Genomic DNA, 16,006 nt, shown 5'->3' with positions numbered 1-16,006 from the left:
CACTCGCGTGGTGAGCGCTACGCCGCCGTGTTAAACCGAGCGTGGTGTTGCCAAGTCTATCCTAAATTAAACGTTAATGAAAACAATAATTGTACTTATTGAGATTCAAATTTTAAACAAATTTTTATTAACTTAAAATTACAATAATTACTCATTCCTATAACTATATATTATGTGAGAATATAACCAAGTACAACTTGGCAACATGGTGATTCGGTCACTTATCGGTTACTCACTCGCACCGGGCGGCGTAGCGCCGCTTTTCAATTTCTTTGCCATTAAAGTATTTTTTTATTCAACTAAAAAATTTATTTTTTACATTTAAAGTATATTGAAATTTTGTAAAATGTTCAATTGAGGTACTCTAATTTTTCCAAATTTATTCATTTTCAAAATTATGAGAAAAACGTTAAAATGTAAAAACGGCGGCGCCACGCTCATTGAGCGAATGACGAAGGGTTAACTCGGACAGTTCGTTTACGGAGGAGAGGAATCGGATCGGATGATTTTAGTGTTATTTTTGAAGGTATGAAGACTATCGAAATATGCAAAAAAAAAAAAAGAATAATAATTGATATTTTCAAAATTTCACACTAGTGGTTCCCCTTAATCATTTTTACTAGTTTTATTGAAGTTTAAGTTATATAAGTGAGACGTTTACTTTCATTCCAGCTGTCGGATAGAATTTTTTTCTTTTTTTTTTCATTCAAATATTATTTCGTTGAGATTTTGTCATATAAGTTGTATACATTTATATAAAATCAAGGAGCAGCATTGTGCATAAAAGATATAATATGACACTTTTTTTTTTTTAAATAGAAAAAAATGTCCGGTTTCTTTTGAATTGACATTATCATATCCAACGTGACTAATGAGTTGGCAAATTTCCAAACAGATGAATGCTCTCTAGAGCGATTTCACTCTATTGTGTAAACGCCTTACACGATTTCCATAGCTTTGGATCATATTAGATTTTTTACAAGCTGACAGAAGTAAAATGTAAAGATCATCTTGCTACCGCAACAATACTTGCTTAATTATTGTTAAATAATTAAGCAATGACTTACTTAATTATTCTTTCTTCATTTTGAAAGTCATTGCCTGGTTATAAATAACTGAATAATAATTCTTATTATTCATAGATACAATTATATACAACTATATATGATCATATCTAATTATAAGGGTCCAAAATTTTGTGACCAACAATAAAAATAATTAAAAAATAAAATGCCACATGGCAGCCAGAATGGAAGGTAGATTTTTCGAAAATTTTTAACTCTGCCCTGCTTTTTTGCTAGTTTGCTCTTAGCTTAAATTGTTTTTTTCTACTTAAAATTATTAATTTATCGATCGGATAAAATAAAAGTTTCTATGAAAATTAACTTTAAGTCAGAACTGAATTTATCGGTCATTTACTAGATTGTGCTCGATCATTCAATAGACGAAAGCAGTCATTCACTGGGTCTTTACATTTTACTCTGATTATATGTAATTTTATAAAAATTATAATGAAATAAAAATAAAAAATCATGATAAATATAAAAAAATAAATGATGTCACAATGCAATTATAACAGCTTGGTCCGATCTTTTTATGTGACGGGTTTCTATTTAATTTTTAGGAAAAATTTATATAAAAACCTAAATTTATAATTTTGAACAAAGTAGTTTTCAAATTTATAATATAACGGTTCTGAAATATATTTCTTATCAGGGACACAATAAGTAGTTGGGCGCGATTTCGTGGCAAGCACCGAACTACTCCCGCTGCTGCTGCTCCCTAGGACGGATGACTTTCTCCTCCTCCATGTCTATCTTTTCTCCCAAGAAATTTTTCTCTTGGCTTAAGCAACTTTTGTTTTCGTGGTTGGATCATACAAAAATACTTGCGTTAAAAGAATAGTACTTGTTCCGAGAAATTTTATTTTCTTCAAATGAAAACTTGCAATATTGCTCTAAAAAAAACAATGAATTTTGCTTAATAAAAAATTTAACTTAAAAAATATAAACTCTTGAAACAAGTGAAAAATTTTTTATTCAAGCGTAAAAATATGATGACGTGAGAAAAAAATTTTGATTCAAGATAATTAGTTACTTGATGCAAGTAAATTTTGATTTTCCGAATCGATAAAAAAACATTTCTTGAATCAAGAATATTTTTGTTGATTCAAGTTAACTGTTTTTTCTGTGCAGTAAATTCGAAATTTGTCTTGCGTTGAGATGTTCTATAGAGAGTTGTCTGTTGGTGTACTCATAACCTTGGACGGTATAAATTATTGACTCTGAATATATAGACAATCCGAATCTCCCAAGCATCTCCTTCCAACAGCAACCCGCTCTTTCTCAAAACTTTGATCGTCACTATGAGTTTTGCTATCTTCAACTTAATGACTCGATTCTACACATTCGTTTGTGTGTGTGTGCATCGTTCATGAGAATTTTCTCCCCATAACCTCTAAAACTTTTTTAATTAATGAAATAATTCAATTTTGTTGTTTTTTTATCTACCAATCAATATAGTAATTGTTAGCAATAATATTTACACAACATACATAATTCGTTTTGGTTGCATGGATATTGCAAATATACAATAATTGTTTATACTTGTGTATTGGATTATTGTATAAATTGCTTTTCAATCGCGCATGCTTTATTGTAAACTTGTTAGAGGAAAGGGAGGAGGAGGAATTGCGTAAGTACTTATGGTCAGAACATTTTCTCTTCTCCCCTCTATCGACCAAAGCGGGTATTCATTGAAATTCGACTGTACTTCATTGTAGAAAACAAATGCCTGCGTATCAGTACACTACAATGGCTCATTATTTCCATCTCAAAAAAAAAATTACTTACAGGGTAAAACGTAGCAATGACGTAGAGAACAAGGCGACTGTATATATATGATACATATGTGTATAAAACAATATCATCTGCATGGGGGAAACTGCGTGCTCAGCTCTGAGTAGCGCACGCGCAATATAGTTGCCTCACTGTCCTCGAAGCGGGAGTATTGAGCTTAGAGAAAGCACGTCCTATCCCTTAAGCTCTTGCTAGCGTTCTTCGTCAATCGAATTCACGTCATTTTGCAATTTCGTGAAAAAATGAATTGCAAGTTTTTCTCCTATAGCTTTATGTGATTCTGATGACTCAGTCAATAGTAAAATTTAAATAGTTGCAATAGCTCGCAAGTGAATGATTCCGTTCAAGTGTTAACTGAAATATGTATAATTTGTTCAATAAAAGAACATTCTAATATTCTGATTACGATTGTTAACTTGTTCTGACTGAATTGAAAAGTGATAAAAAATTACACAGTTCCATAAAAAAAAAATTAATTTACTTTGATAAAGTTTGATACCTTACTCTTTTTTTTTGTAGTAAACTAACGGTTCTAATTTCGGAAGTGGACTAAAATATTGTGAACAGAAATTATAAGACTTAATACTTCTCATTATCATAATTATACATTTAAGTTCTTTTGTGTTTTTATAAGCTATTTATTACTATTTTCAAAGAAATGATCATAAAAACGCTTCTATAGCGCGTGTAAAATACTGAACAGTCATTCTTAAATACTTAATGTATTTTTTTGTTTCAATGGTTCTAATCAAAGAACTGTTAAATGTGAGAAAGACTATTTGTCTAATAAAATATGAAAAATAAAATTGTGAGTGCAAATAATATCAGCTACTGAATATTTTAATACTCAAAAGTTTCATAAAATTGAGAAAAAATTAAATATATTCAATATATATGAAACTTATGTTTAAAAAACAAGTTGAGCATACAACTATAATAATAATGAAATAGTGAATCGAAAACTATACTCTTAATTTTAACTTTGCGTTGAAAATAACGAAAAATGCTATCAAGATAATATGTAAGCATGTGATAAATCTCGCGAATTTCAAGCGATGTCTGCCTCTCTTCCAATGTTCGTCTACTTTATTATTTATGTTGGTAGGTAACAACACTTATCAATATTTATACATCTCAGATTGAGTTATTAGCATTTATAAAGAATTAGTATTAACGTTTCTGATTTTTGTTAATGAAAGTTGCAACAGTACAAGCAATCGATCATTTCGTTTAATATTTTGTTGTATTATATACTGTAAAAAATTATTGGTATGAAAATGGTTCTTAAGGACTTTACACGGTCTGCTTGGTGTGAATTGAAGGTGTGATATTTTCTCGGCGTTAAATATCAAGTGGTGTTCTTTTAACACGGTATGAGTATGAATGTTTTCTGTCACACCGTTCGGTGTTATCAGCTCAAATATTGTCCGTTAATATAATCTATAGTTAAAAATTAATAAATAACGTCCAGGTTGAAACACTAGTATATCATTATTATTATCATTGAAGTAGATTATTTGAAAAAAAATATAAAAACCGAGTGTCGAAGTTATCAAGAGTTTTAATTAAATAACTTATAAATTCACACCATTGGCGGTATGAACGTTCCAACTCCCACGATCCGAAATTTAACACCGTCCGTCGTGTATTTTTCACACCAGCAGTATTGAAAATTTTAACACCAAATCATTCACACAACACCGCGGACTCAAAATTTTTTACATCGTAGTCACATTAAATCCAATGTTTTTTTACCTTGATCATATTTAAGTTTGTTTTTAAAAATTTTTTTTTCTTTATGTGTATTAGTTAAAATAAAAATAGTAACATTTTTACTTAAACTAATTTGAAAATTCGTTTCGTTGTTACTCGTTATTGAAAAATTAAGTGTTTCTCGATCGTAAGGCAATGAAATCTTGCAGGCGTATTGATAGTTTAATAGTTAATGCCACAAAGTTTCTTTGAATCTATATATACTTATAAATATATACTAGCTGTTACTCATTCGCCGCTGTAGGCATTTTAAAATAATGTTAAATAAGTGTATTTTGTTTAATTAGTGATAACGAAGTGCATTAACCTTGCAAATATATTCATCAATATTCTTACTCTTCCGCCCCTATTGATAGAAAGAAGGTTTTAATTGGTAATAATGTAGGGTAAAAGTGCATTGTTATCACCCCTACTCGCGCTATGAAAGTATCTATTATAATAAAAATTTGGCCATTGATTTTGTTGCAGTGTAGATAATATCTGTTTTGACTTTTAAATCTGTAGGTATTTTAGATAAAAAACGTGAAAATTTTAATTTCTGACGCGTTTGTGAACCTCTTTAAAAGTCAATTAAAAAAAAAATTAATACCATTCATTTTTCCGTATCGTAGCTACTGTACTGCAAATCCAAGTATTTTATTTTAAAACACTTTGAGCGTTTAAATACTTGTGGTCACCAACTAAACACTATTTTAGTGTTTAAAGTGTAGTAAACATTTTAAACGTTTAATTTTAACACACATAAAGTGTTTTAGATAATAAGGCACCTAAAGTGTTTAGGCATCAATACACACTTTAAGTGTTTAGTGTCATTAATTAATAATATAAATATTTTTAAAATAAAAATAATAATTTTTCCATTGAAGTACAATCAATGAAATTTTTATAATATTTCTAATATTAAAGATAATAGTTGCCTTTGAATAAAAGTCGTTATTGATTGTTGTCATATCCTGGAATCATATTTTTATTATCAGAAGATTGAGATGATTATTGCATCACACATTCAGCATAAAAGTAGAAATGGAATTCAGTATAGATTAAAAATATATTTGTATTTTTATCCAAAAAAAAGCTCTAAAAAATGTTTACACTTGAAAAAAATTAGAAACCATAGAAGTAACTTTAAAATAACTGGTTATTTATTGAGTTATAAAAATCATTCAGAATCTGAAAATATACAGTATAAATACAAATAATTAATTACAATATAATAATAAAAGAACTAGAAAAAGATCGGCAACACATTTGATAAAAATTAGTTAAAATTTAAAAAATTAAATAAATAAATATTGATTTTCTTCTATTAAGTATAACATAAATTTTGTTATATTGTTCGAATGTTATTTTTAAATTATGTCCACTGCCATAGCATCTTCCAATTGTGACAGTCCTTACAAATTTCCGCATTTGTTTTATCCATCTTAAGAACTGGAATAGAAATTGAATAGTACCATTAATAGTCATAAAATCTACAATAACAGAATCTTAGGTTGATGAGCAAATTTAATTGTAGAGAAATTAATATTAGAAATTAATAATTTAATTAAATATTCAATTTTCATTATTATTTAATATTTTTTTACTAAATTTCTTTAATTATTTTAAAAATGTTTATTATGTTCTAAATTTAATATGTAATAATTTATAAAAAATATTAAATTTAGAGAATAATAAATATATATTATAAATGTACTTTATACAAAATATTATTAGATTATTAATTTTAAATATTTATTATTTTAATTTAATATTCGATTGTAATTTTTATCACAAATTTTGTGTTAAATTTATTGATTTATTTTTTGAAAATTAAATAATCAATAATAAATATTTAAAATTAATAATTTAATAATATTTAGTAGAAATAAGATTAAATAATAATATAATAATTTATATCAATAAATAATGCATACGGATAGTTAACCTCAATTATATTGGAACACTTGAAAAAGTATATAAGCACAATTTTCTTTACTAATATTTACAAATAAGTAATAAATAATATTTATCAAAATGTTCAATTTAAATCACTATAGTGATTCAGTATACTGAATATAATTATTAAGCACATATGGACGGATTTTTGCAATAACGTCTTAACTTATAAGGTTAGTTAAGACGTTATTGCAAAAATCCGTCCATATACAATTCGCACTTTTAAAACATGTGTTGTGTATGTAGCAACTTCAACATTTAGTTTTCGTGTAATCCCTGTGCGCGCGCATCGTAAAGATGCGGATCATACATTAACATATATGATAGTACTAGAAAACTAGAAAACAATGCGAAATTTGAATGAACTTTATTTCAACCAATTTGTTGGATATAAAATTGTCTATAAAAAAGATCCTATGACATTTTTTGATAAGTCTGATAGTTTTGCTGGAAAAGTAAAAAGATCCAGAAATTTATTATAGATTTGACTTCCAGCTCCAATAATTTTCAAATGGATTGATTTATCAAAAAATGATAAGACACCTTTTTTGTAGAGCGTTGAATTCTCTACAAGAATATGCTATGGACTCATTTGTATGACGTGCGAATGCCGAGCTAGACAAAAAAAAAAAATTTTTTTTCCCATGTTATTTAAATGGGAAATGGAGAATTGCAAATAGGCACCTCTTAATATTAATATTCAGAGCTCAAATTTTAAGAGAATTTTTTTTTCATCATCTCAAACAATATTTTCACTGTAACTAAAGAAAAAAAAATAGTCACTTTTTTTGGCCCACTCTAATGAACAGATATGATCATGTCTAAGCATTTTTTACCGGGCTATTTTTTTCGATTCATCATATGTTTATTTTAAAATACTATTTCTTATTAATTACAGAAAGAATGTCATCAGAGAAAATACGCTGATACACAGAAACTTAACTTCGAAGATATAAAAAATGTATTAGTTCAAGAATATCTCTATCGTCGTTTAAAATGAAAAATCTAACATTTATTTCATTAATAAATTATGATCGTCTAGAATTCATTGGATGATATGAACCGAGTTCAATCATTTGTAAAATTTTATTTTCAATACAAAAAAATACGTTTTGATACATCTATATTATAATGCATAAATATATTTGAAAATTATTACACTTTCATATTTTGAAATTGTTATTTGTATCATTTGTCGATTGACAAAATTGATAGAATTTTTTTAAACTGTTTAAGAAATTTAAACGTTTTATAATATACATGTTTTTTAGATAAAACGTTTTTTCTGAAAAAGTGTTCAATTCCGGAATATCTGTTTTAATTTAAAACACTCGATGTTTTTTTAAACGTTTAAAGTAACAGTAAGCGCTTTATAATAAAACAGGTAGAAGTGTTTTTTTCTTTAAACGGATAAAACGTTTTCGGATCAAACACTTAAGTGTGTTACGCGAATCTTTAAAACACTTGTAATGATTAATGCGATTGTTTAAACGTTTATACCGTTTTACTTCTAAGCGCTTAAGTTGCAGAAAACACTAACGTGTTTTATTTTAACACACTGAGTTAAACACTTTTTTGTGTTTGCAGTGCATACCATGAATTAAAAACGAGTTTTCATATATTGTTGATTTACATTTTGGTATTCTTAAGTAGTCTTGCCTAACATCTCTAATACGTAACAAAACAGGCAGAAACTCTAATTTTGATCTAAATAGTTGATTAAAGTTCAAATGTATTTCTTTGTAAAATAGGCAAGCAATAGAAAGTCTCTCCTCGATTTTAACTTTAACCATATAGGTAATGTTCATTAGAGATTTCAACTCTGTAGATCTGTTGGCTATGAAAAATGAAATTTTTAATTTTTTTACGCCCTCACGGACCCCCTAATGAGTTGTTATTCTAAAAAATGTACGCCATTAATTGTCTCGTAATATTCGTTTAAAATTTCAAGTCTTTAGGACTTTTGTCAAAAATCGTAAGAATTTCTCATTAGGAACGGCGACTATGGAAATCCTGATTTATAACTCCGATTGAAAAATTCAAATCGTATTCAATCGGAAAGTTAATGATGAGTGTTGGTAATAATGATGAATAAATTTGTATGCAACCGAATGATTTCGAGGTTCGATAAAGAAAAGTTTGAATTTAACCCCTAATGTTTATTTTTTCTTTTATGTACAAAATAAGTTAAATGTCCCAGTACCGGGACATGACCTAATACCGGAACGATTTGATAATTATTATAGTGCAACCTCAACAACATTTATTGTTTCGGTTCAGATATTAACATAGTTCGAATTATTCGAATAGTTCGATTAATCATCCTTTGCTCTTAAACTAATCGATTTCGATGGAAAAGTAACTTGAATAAGATATTCGAGTTACTTGACTTAATTGAAATCTTTTTTTTATAATTAATTATTAAAATAATAAAAATTAAACTGAAAAACCATTGTTGTAAAAAAAGTGAAATCTGGTCATACTCGTAATGAAGAGGTATATTTCTTATTTTGATTCGAAAATACCATTTTCCATAAATTGAATAAGACATCTTATAATAAAAGCTCTAAGCGCAAAATAAAGATACAGACCCGATGCTTTACTCTATGGACTAGTGAAGTGCACTTCAATTTTTTGATAACTTCCATTTGTTTACGAGAAAAACTTGGACAAAGTTCCTATTTACTGGACATGTGCAACATAGTACCGTTCATCCACGTGAGTGCGAATAGAGAAACAAATAAAAACACGTCTTAATATTATGTTACAGGTAGCACTGTAAATTGTTTGCGAAACTTTCGGACGGATTTCTTGGAAGAATGGCCAACACCTGGAACAGGGCCACATTTTGATACTTCGATGCCCTCTAATTTTACCGGTCTTGTCGGTAACACTGTCAATCTTGTATGCAAAGTGAAGAACCTTGGAAACCGCACGGTAAGCTTATGGTCACATTAACTGGAAAATAATCATCAACATATAACAAAATACAGATGGTAACCTACTTTTTTTTTCATTCTGAGAATTCATTGTAAAAAGATGACTGTTTGAGATTATATAATTGTAAAGATAATTTATATTCCAAAAAATTTTTTGGAAAATAAAGTCGGTGTAGGGTCGGCCCCTCAGAGGGCCACTTTTGTGGTGTGAGATGCTGTAACATGTCTCGGGGTGCGCCAAAATATTTTTGCTGAGAAAATAAGTTGATATCTTTCTCCAAACGGTCTCTCAGAAAACAAATTTCGCTCAGCCATGTCTTTCAGAGACAACAGTCGCTAAGTGTCCTTGGTCCGTAACGTTCCATATCTCGGAGATACGGAACATGGACACTGTAAGATGCTGTAATTCATCTCGGACCGCCTTAAAATATTTTTTGACCACGAATTGCATTTATTTTATTTAATTTCACGCCTATGGATGACGTAAAAACGATTTAAGGTCAATCGATCCCCAGACAAAAAAGTTGGTGCAGATTTAACCCTTTAGAGGGTCACTTTTGTGTTGTGAGCCGCTGTGAGATGTTGTAACTCATCTCGGTCCGCTTAAAAATCTAACCTCAGTCACCACGAATCTATACTTTGAGCTCAAAAACACAGTTGTGGGAAAGGATGTATACAGTTTCTTAATCTCGGAAACAGCGAGAATTTCGTGGCTGGTCTACAGGCTTAACTGTTTTTAGTATTTTTTTTTATAAATCTTATATTCAATAGCTGTTTCTTACCTGCTCATTGTGATTGTTAACAGGTATCATGGGTGAGACACCGAGATATCCATTTGTTGACGGTTGGGCGATATACATATACAAGTGACCAGCGTTTTGAAGCTCAGCATTATCCGCATACGGAGGAGTGGACTCTCAAAATTCGATATCCTCAGCGAAAAGATTCTGGTTTCTACGAATGTCAAATATCTACTACTCCACCAATTGGGCATCCCGTATATCTGACCATAGTTGGTATGATTGATTTATAGGTCATTATTTGAGATTATTCGAAAATTACGTAGAGTATATCAATATTAGTGAATTAACTATCCAAAAATTTCCATAGAATCCACTCAACTGCGACAAAAACCGCATAGAATCCTATAGACTGTATTGGTTTCTATGCGGTTTTTGTTGCATTTGATTGAATTCTATGGGAATTTTTGGATAGGGTTTAGCCTAAGTTATGGAATTGATTATAAATTAAGGATAGACGAACCTTGTAGCAAGTACTAAATTATGGCTCACTTTTTTTTACCAAATGCAAGATTAATAGTAAAGTATAGATTCTAAAAATATCATGAGAAAGTTATCGAATATTTAATAAAATTTTCATCTTCAAACATTGGGATTTAGAATGTTGGTTTTGTCAATAAATCCGTAAACTTTGATATATATTCTTGTGTATTAGTTTAAGCAATAGAAAATCGACGAAGAAAAAAATCAATGTTTCGAAAGTTATTATAGGAATGACCAGTCCAGTCAGAAAGGAATCATGTTTAATCAGCTATAAAAAAAAAAATTTCTATATTATTACTCGAAAACAATTAGACTTGCATCATTGGTGTCGAAAGAAAATATGTACAACAGTGAAAATTGTGTAGCATTTATGATTTTTTTTATCGAACTTATTTTAATCAATAGAACGTTAGATCTAATCTTAGATATAAATCTGATCAAATTTTGTACATATAATATCTGAGGGTTAAAAACTTCGTCCATTAAGATTTTCAAAATTTTATTGATTGTTCACCCAAGAAACACCTAATTAAGCAAGAGCTCTTATATGAGCCTTGCACAAGATTGTGTAGCAAGGAATGACATAAAAATTGTGCATGATTTGCTCATGGTATTGTAGGCAAGAATATTGAAGATTTTTCTAACATGGTGCAGCCAAAAGTTTCCGACGCATTTCTTGCCCGAGAAACTTGCTGCAGATACTTGCGCATGGCTTGCTCAAGACCTGCTCAAGACGCACGACACTCCCCATACCATTCCTTCCCCCACCAGTTTTAACTTGAGCAGTTCTTGAGCAAGCTATGTGCAAGATAGATTCAACATGCTTCTGGCGCCGATTTTCCCCTAGAATTGAATAATAACTTTACCAAAATTCTTGTGTAAGGCTAGCATAAGACATGCAATTCAAATCTGCACCACATATCTGGAGCAAGACTCATAGGTGATGGGCATAATTGAAATACATACACCGTAACTTATAGACATACTAAATTTGTCAATAATCACTCCAGTAAAAAAATTAATATTTGAAATTAGTCAAGTATTAATAGAAACTATGCTAACTTAATATCAAAAATACAACCGAATAAATCAAATTTGAAACGAAAGTTAGAACCGCCTTGTTGAAAGTGCACTTGCACGAGTATATATTTATGTCCGAATTTGAATTCATCGCTGATATAGACTTCAAAAATATGTTGCAGAACCTGTCACTATCATAGTCGGCCAACCCGATCTTTTTGTAAATAAAGGAAGCACCATTAATTTGACTTGCCTCGTCAAATATGCTCCAGATCCACCTCCCACGATGACCTGGCGTCACAATAGCGAGGTAAGGTTTTAACTTTCGATATCCTTGAAAAAAAAGTTGTTTCGATTTAGACGGGCGATAATAAAAATTAAAATTGTTGTAGTTGAATAAATGACAATCGAAAAAGTATGATTTCATTCGTAGATTCATGAAGTGTATATTGTCTAATTTCTTAACATTTTAGGATATCAATTTTGATTCACCACGGGGTGGTATCAGTCTTGTCACGGAAAAAGGTCGAGAAACTTCGAGTCGGTTGATGATACAATATGCAATGCCAAGCGATTCAGGACTATACACCTGTAAGCCGAGCAATGCGAATCCTGGTAGCATAAGAGTGCATGTGGTCAAAGGTAAGCTCATTCAATATTCACATTATTGTTTTCGGATCTTCATAAATTTTATCTATACAAAAAAATAGTCTATTTACTTCGTTAAGATTATTTGAAATTTTTGGCTCAAAATATTTTGAGATGTTTGCAAAAGTTTTTGTGTTATCATTATTGTTAAAAATTAAAATGATGTTCTATGTAGTTCCACAAATTAGTTTTTCGTTCAAGTTAAGTCCATTCATTGAGTCTGCTGTACACGTTTAAAAAGATTACTTTGAAAAGTAAGAGTATAGTTCGTACCCTATTAAAAAATTTCATTTGGGATTGCATGAGAACCCATAGGAATCCATATAGGAAAGTATTGATTTATGTAAGAAACCATAGGAATTAATACACGGAAAAAAAGTGTTGAAATCTACTCGAATTATCAATACTTTTTAGTCTTTCAAATATTGTTGCGGCGCCCGGATGTGATTTTGTCGTATATTATAAAGTATAAGGTTAAAATATATGAGTGATCTGTTAAAATATACGCTGGTCACGAAAATTAAGGGACATAAAAAAATTTCCACATTTTTGAGTGATTTTCAACATGCTGGAACTCGGTGAAAAATGGTCGTAGAGTAAAAACAAAAAAAGCAAATTATAGCCTCAAGTTTCTCGTTTTCAGATCTGGACTTTAAATTTTTGTATCGTGCACAGTTTCGGAGTAATCCTAAGAAAACCGACAAAAAAATAATTTTCCAAATTTTTGCTCATTTTCCAACAAGTCTATGGGCTTCAATAAATTTTTTTTGATAATCTGACCTCATGACTTTTTTAGGAAATTTTATGCCCTTTAATTTTCCGCCCTCAAAAAGTCTCTACGACGATTTGGCGCCGAGTTATCTTTGATCAAAGCAAAAAAATCCATTTTGGCTTTGACAATCAATAATCCAGGACATATTGGTCGTACAGATAATAAAAGTAGGGTTTTGAAAACTGCAAAAAATTCTCTATAAGCAATAATGTTGATTAAAAAACAGTTAAAAATTCGCATATCTAAGGATATTCGGAAATCTTGGTATAAGTTTGGATATAACGGATGAACAAAGGATGCCGTCGGTTTTTTTTCAACCTCAAAGTGTCTTAAAAAAATTCTGGAAATTTCAAAGCGCTGCAATTTTTCTTTCTTAGTGTTCCGAAGCTTTAAATTTATCGATTTTGCCAGAAATCGCATAATGAGCGATTCTTCGGTTTTCAATCATTTCTTCAATGTTAAGTAGTTTTTTTAGTGACAAGCTTCATTTTTTTTATCAGAAACATTAATTATTGGAGAAAATTGAGAAAAAAATTAAAAAAAAAAAAAAATTTTTTTTTTTCAAGAAAATTAATTTTTTCGAAATTTTTCTTCCTTATCATCTTCGAAATGACTTTGATGTTAAGAAAATCAATTGTGGTGAAAATCACTCAACAATTTGGAATTTTTTTTATATCCCTTGATTTTTGTGACCAGTGAACTTATGCTCAAAGAAGAAAAGTACAGGGTAAACAAACAGTTTTTAAATTTTCCAATAGTAAAAATTATTATCTTGAAATGTATAGTTTCATTGGCAGGATGATATTTTTTAGGCTGACTATAGTAAAAGTTAAAACTTATACCAGAAATTTTAAAATATCAAACAATAAAAATCTTCAAGTTTTGACATATATAATCTCATAGTCGATCGTTATTTTACTTTATGTAACAATATTAATAATTTTTTTTCTAATTCCTCATTTTTAATATTTCAAATAATACAAATTTATTTTTTTCCCGATCGTAACGTTACGTACTTTTTTTTTCTTTTTTTTTCTTTCTATTTTATTTTTGTTTATTTTTTGAATTATTTATTTCTGGCTTTTACCGTTGCTCTCGTAGTACAAGGTTCCATTCGGGCTTCTGATTTCACCCCTTCCCTCTCCCTTCTCCCATTGTCTGTCTTCTCATCGTCATGCATCTAATTGATTGCATCCTTGTCTGCCTAATAAATAGCTGATTCAATCAGTATAGTTGTTCGAATTTTTATATGAAAAATCATTAAAAACTTCAGCCGACTCACAGGCTCGAACCGCCGACCTTTCGCGAACAGATTTCAGTCCCTGGGACTTAGAGCGCTCGGCCACCGCATGCATATGAAAATTGAAAGTTATTTTCGTACTTAAATGGGTGACGGTAGCGCATGAAATTTTACTGCATCAAACAATAAAATTTGCTGAGGTTGATACATACTTTTTACAAATTGACGAAGTATAATATACAGTTTCAAATAGAAAATCTTTATTGATTTCAGTGGGAATATTTAATATTTGCTTTTATAATAAATGTCCGTGAAAATTTATTCATTCCCGTTTATATCTTTGATAGGGTATATTTTTATTGTAGGTATACTATTTGCTTCTCATTAAAATTTTTGGCTGATAAATTCGTCAAAGAAAAAAAAATACATTACAAATACATAAATTGTTTTTTTGCAGACGAGCATCCCGCTGCGATGCATCATGGAAATGGCAATGACCAGAACAACGAGATTAAATCAATGTATTTAATATTTTTATTTTTACTTAATATAATACTAATGTGAAATTAATTACCTAACCCGTAAAAATTCAAAGGAAGTAACCAACATCCATTCGGGTGAATTCAGCTATTATCGTTTACATTAACTATCACGACCAATAATATTCCCAATATCAATACACTAAAATAATCAGTAAAAATATAAGTAGTATTATATGAAAGATCATTGTTAACTTTTAATTCTCTCAAATCACATAAGTATAAGAAATGTAAATAATATAATTGTACATACATATCAATAAATTCAATTTCTTTAATTTTTTTTTCGTTGTTGTTGAATATTTTGTAGTCTTTATGTATACAATGATGGGCATTTATTCTGTATAAAGTTAGTGTAAGAATTCCTGAGAGTATAATTTTACACCCAAGTTTGTACTATTAAGTATAGTTTGCTGTATTTATTTCAGACGAGCACCACATCAGAATTAATAGCTGAAAATTTGTTTTTGGCTGATTTCAATATTAATTTTTTTAAAAATAGAACAAATAATTATATATCTTTTTTAATATTTAATAATAGGTTTGTCAGTCTTCGAACCGAGTATCGACTTACACGAAAACACTTACAACTTCAAAGAAAAACACCGGCACACAAAAAAAATCAAATAGAATGTGCATTTGACTGGACCTACCTACGGGTACGTATTTTGGTCCGCTGAATCCGAATTCGAGGTCAGTTTGACCCCTACACCCTCGAAATTTCGAGAAAACTTCGAAAAACCGTAAAAATGATGAAAATTGGCAGTTTTAATGATAAAAAAATGTTTTGGAACTAAACTAAGCGTGATTTTCATGTATTTCGATCCGCTGAATATGAATCGAAACTTTATTGAGACCACGAGCCGTTTTAAATGTAAAAAAATCACACAAACCATCCAAAATTCCGAAAAAAGTAATTTTTTTGGTTTTTTTACTCTCGTATTTGACTTTTGAAGACTTAATTGCTTGTGCCTGTAACCAGGGCACCTCCACGCG

General features: G+C 29.6%; 1 protein-coding gene and 1 long non-coding RNA gene across 3 annotated transcripts in view; one reads left to right on the top strand and one right to left on the bottom strand.

Annotated features, from left to right (window-relative positions):
* LOC130675823 (zwei Ig domain protein zig-8) overlaps positions 1 to 15,280 on the top strand; it is a 33,679-nt gene extending 18,399 nt beyond the window's left edge. The window contains exons 1-6 of one of the 2 annotated variants that reach the window (XM_057481695.1): positions 2,979 to 3,963; positions 9,344 to 9,506; positions 10,314 to 10,524; positions 11,994 to 12,121; positions 12,285 to 12,453; positions 14,929 to 15,280. In XM_057481695.1, the coding sequence (XP_057337678.1) occupies positions 3,914 to 3,963; positions 9,344 to 9,506; positions 10,314 to 10,524; positions 11,994 to 12,121; positions 12,285 to 12,453; positions 14,929 to 15,035 (828 nt within the window). In that variant the 5' untranslated portion in view covers positions 2,979 to 3,913 and the 3' untranslated portion in view covers positions 15,036 to 15,280. Of the gene's footprint in view, positions 1 to 2,978; positions 3,964 to 9,343; positions 9,507 to 10,313; positions 10,525 to 11,993; positions 12,122 to 12,284; positions 12,454 to 14,928 lie in introns of those variants that run through there. The other variant, XM_057481704.1, reaches the window with a different exon arrangement.
* LOC130675853 (uncharacterized) lies at positions 5,752 to 6,722 on the bottom strand. Its single transcript, XR_008991346.1, has 2 exons — positions 6,559 to 6,722; positions 5,752 to 6,062 (listed from the first exon to the last, which is right to left on the bottom strand). It is a non-coding gene; the product is annotated as an uncharacterized LOC130675853 (long non-coding RNA).
* Positions 15,281 to 16,006: the final 726 nt, after the last annotated feature.

This window comes from Microplitis mediator, chromosome 1, assembly GCF_029852145.1.
Source record: "Microplitis mediator isolate UGA2020A chromosome 1, iyMicMedi2.1, whole genome shotgun sequence".
Taxonomy (NCBI): domain Eukaryota; kingdom Metazoa; phylum Arthropoda; class Insecta; order Hymenoptera; family Braconidae; genus Microplitis; species Microplitis mediator.
Note: the sequence above shows the minus strand (reverse complement) of the source record. Positions and strands in the feature narration are given on the sequence as shown.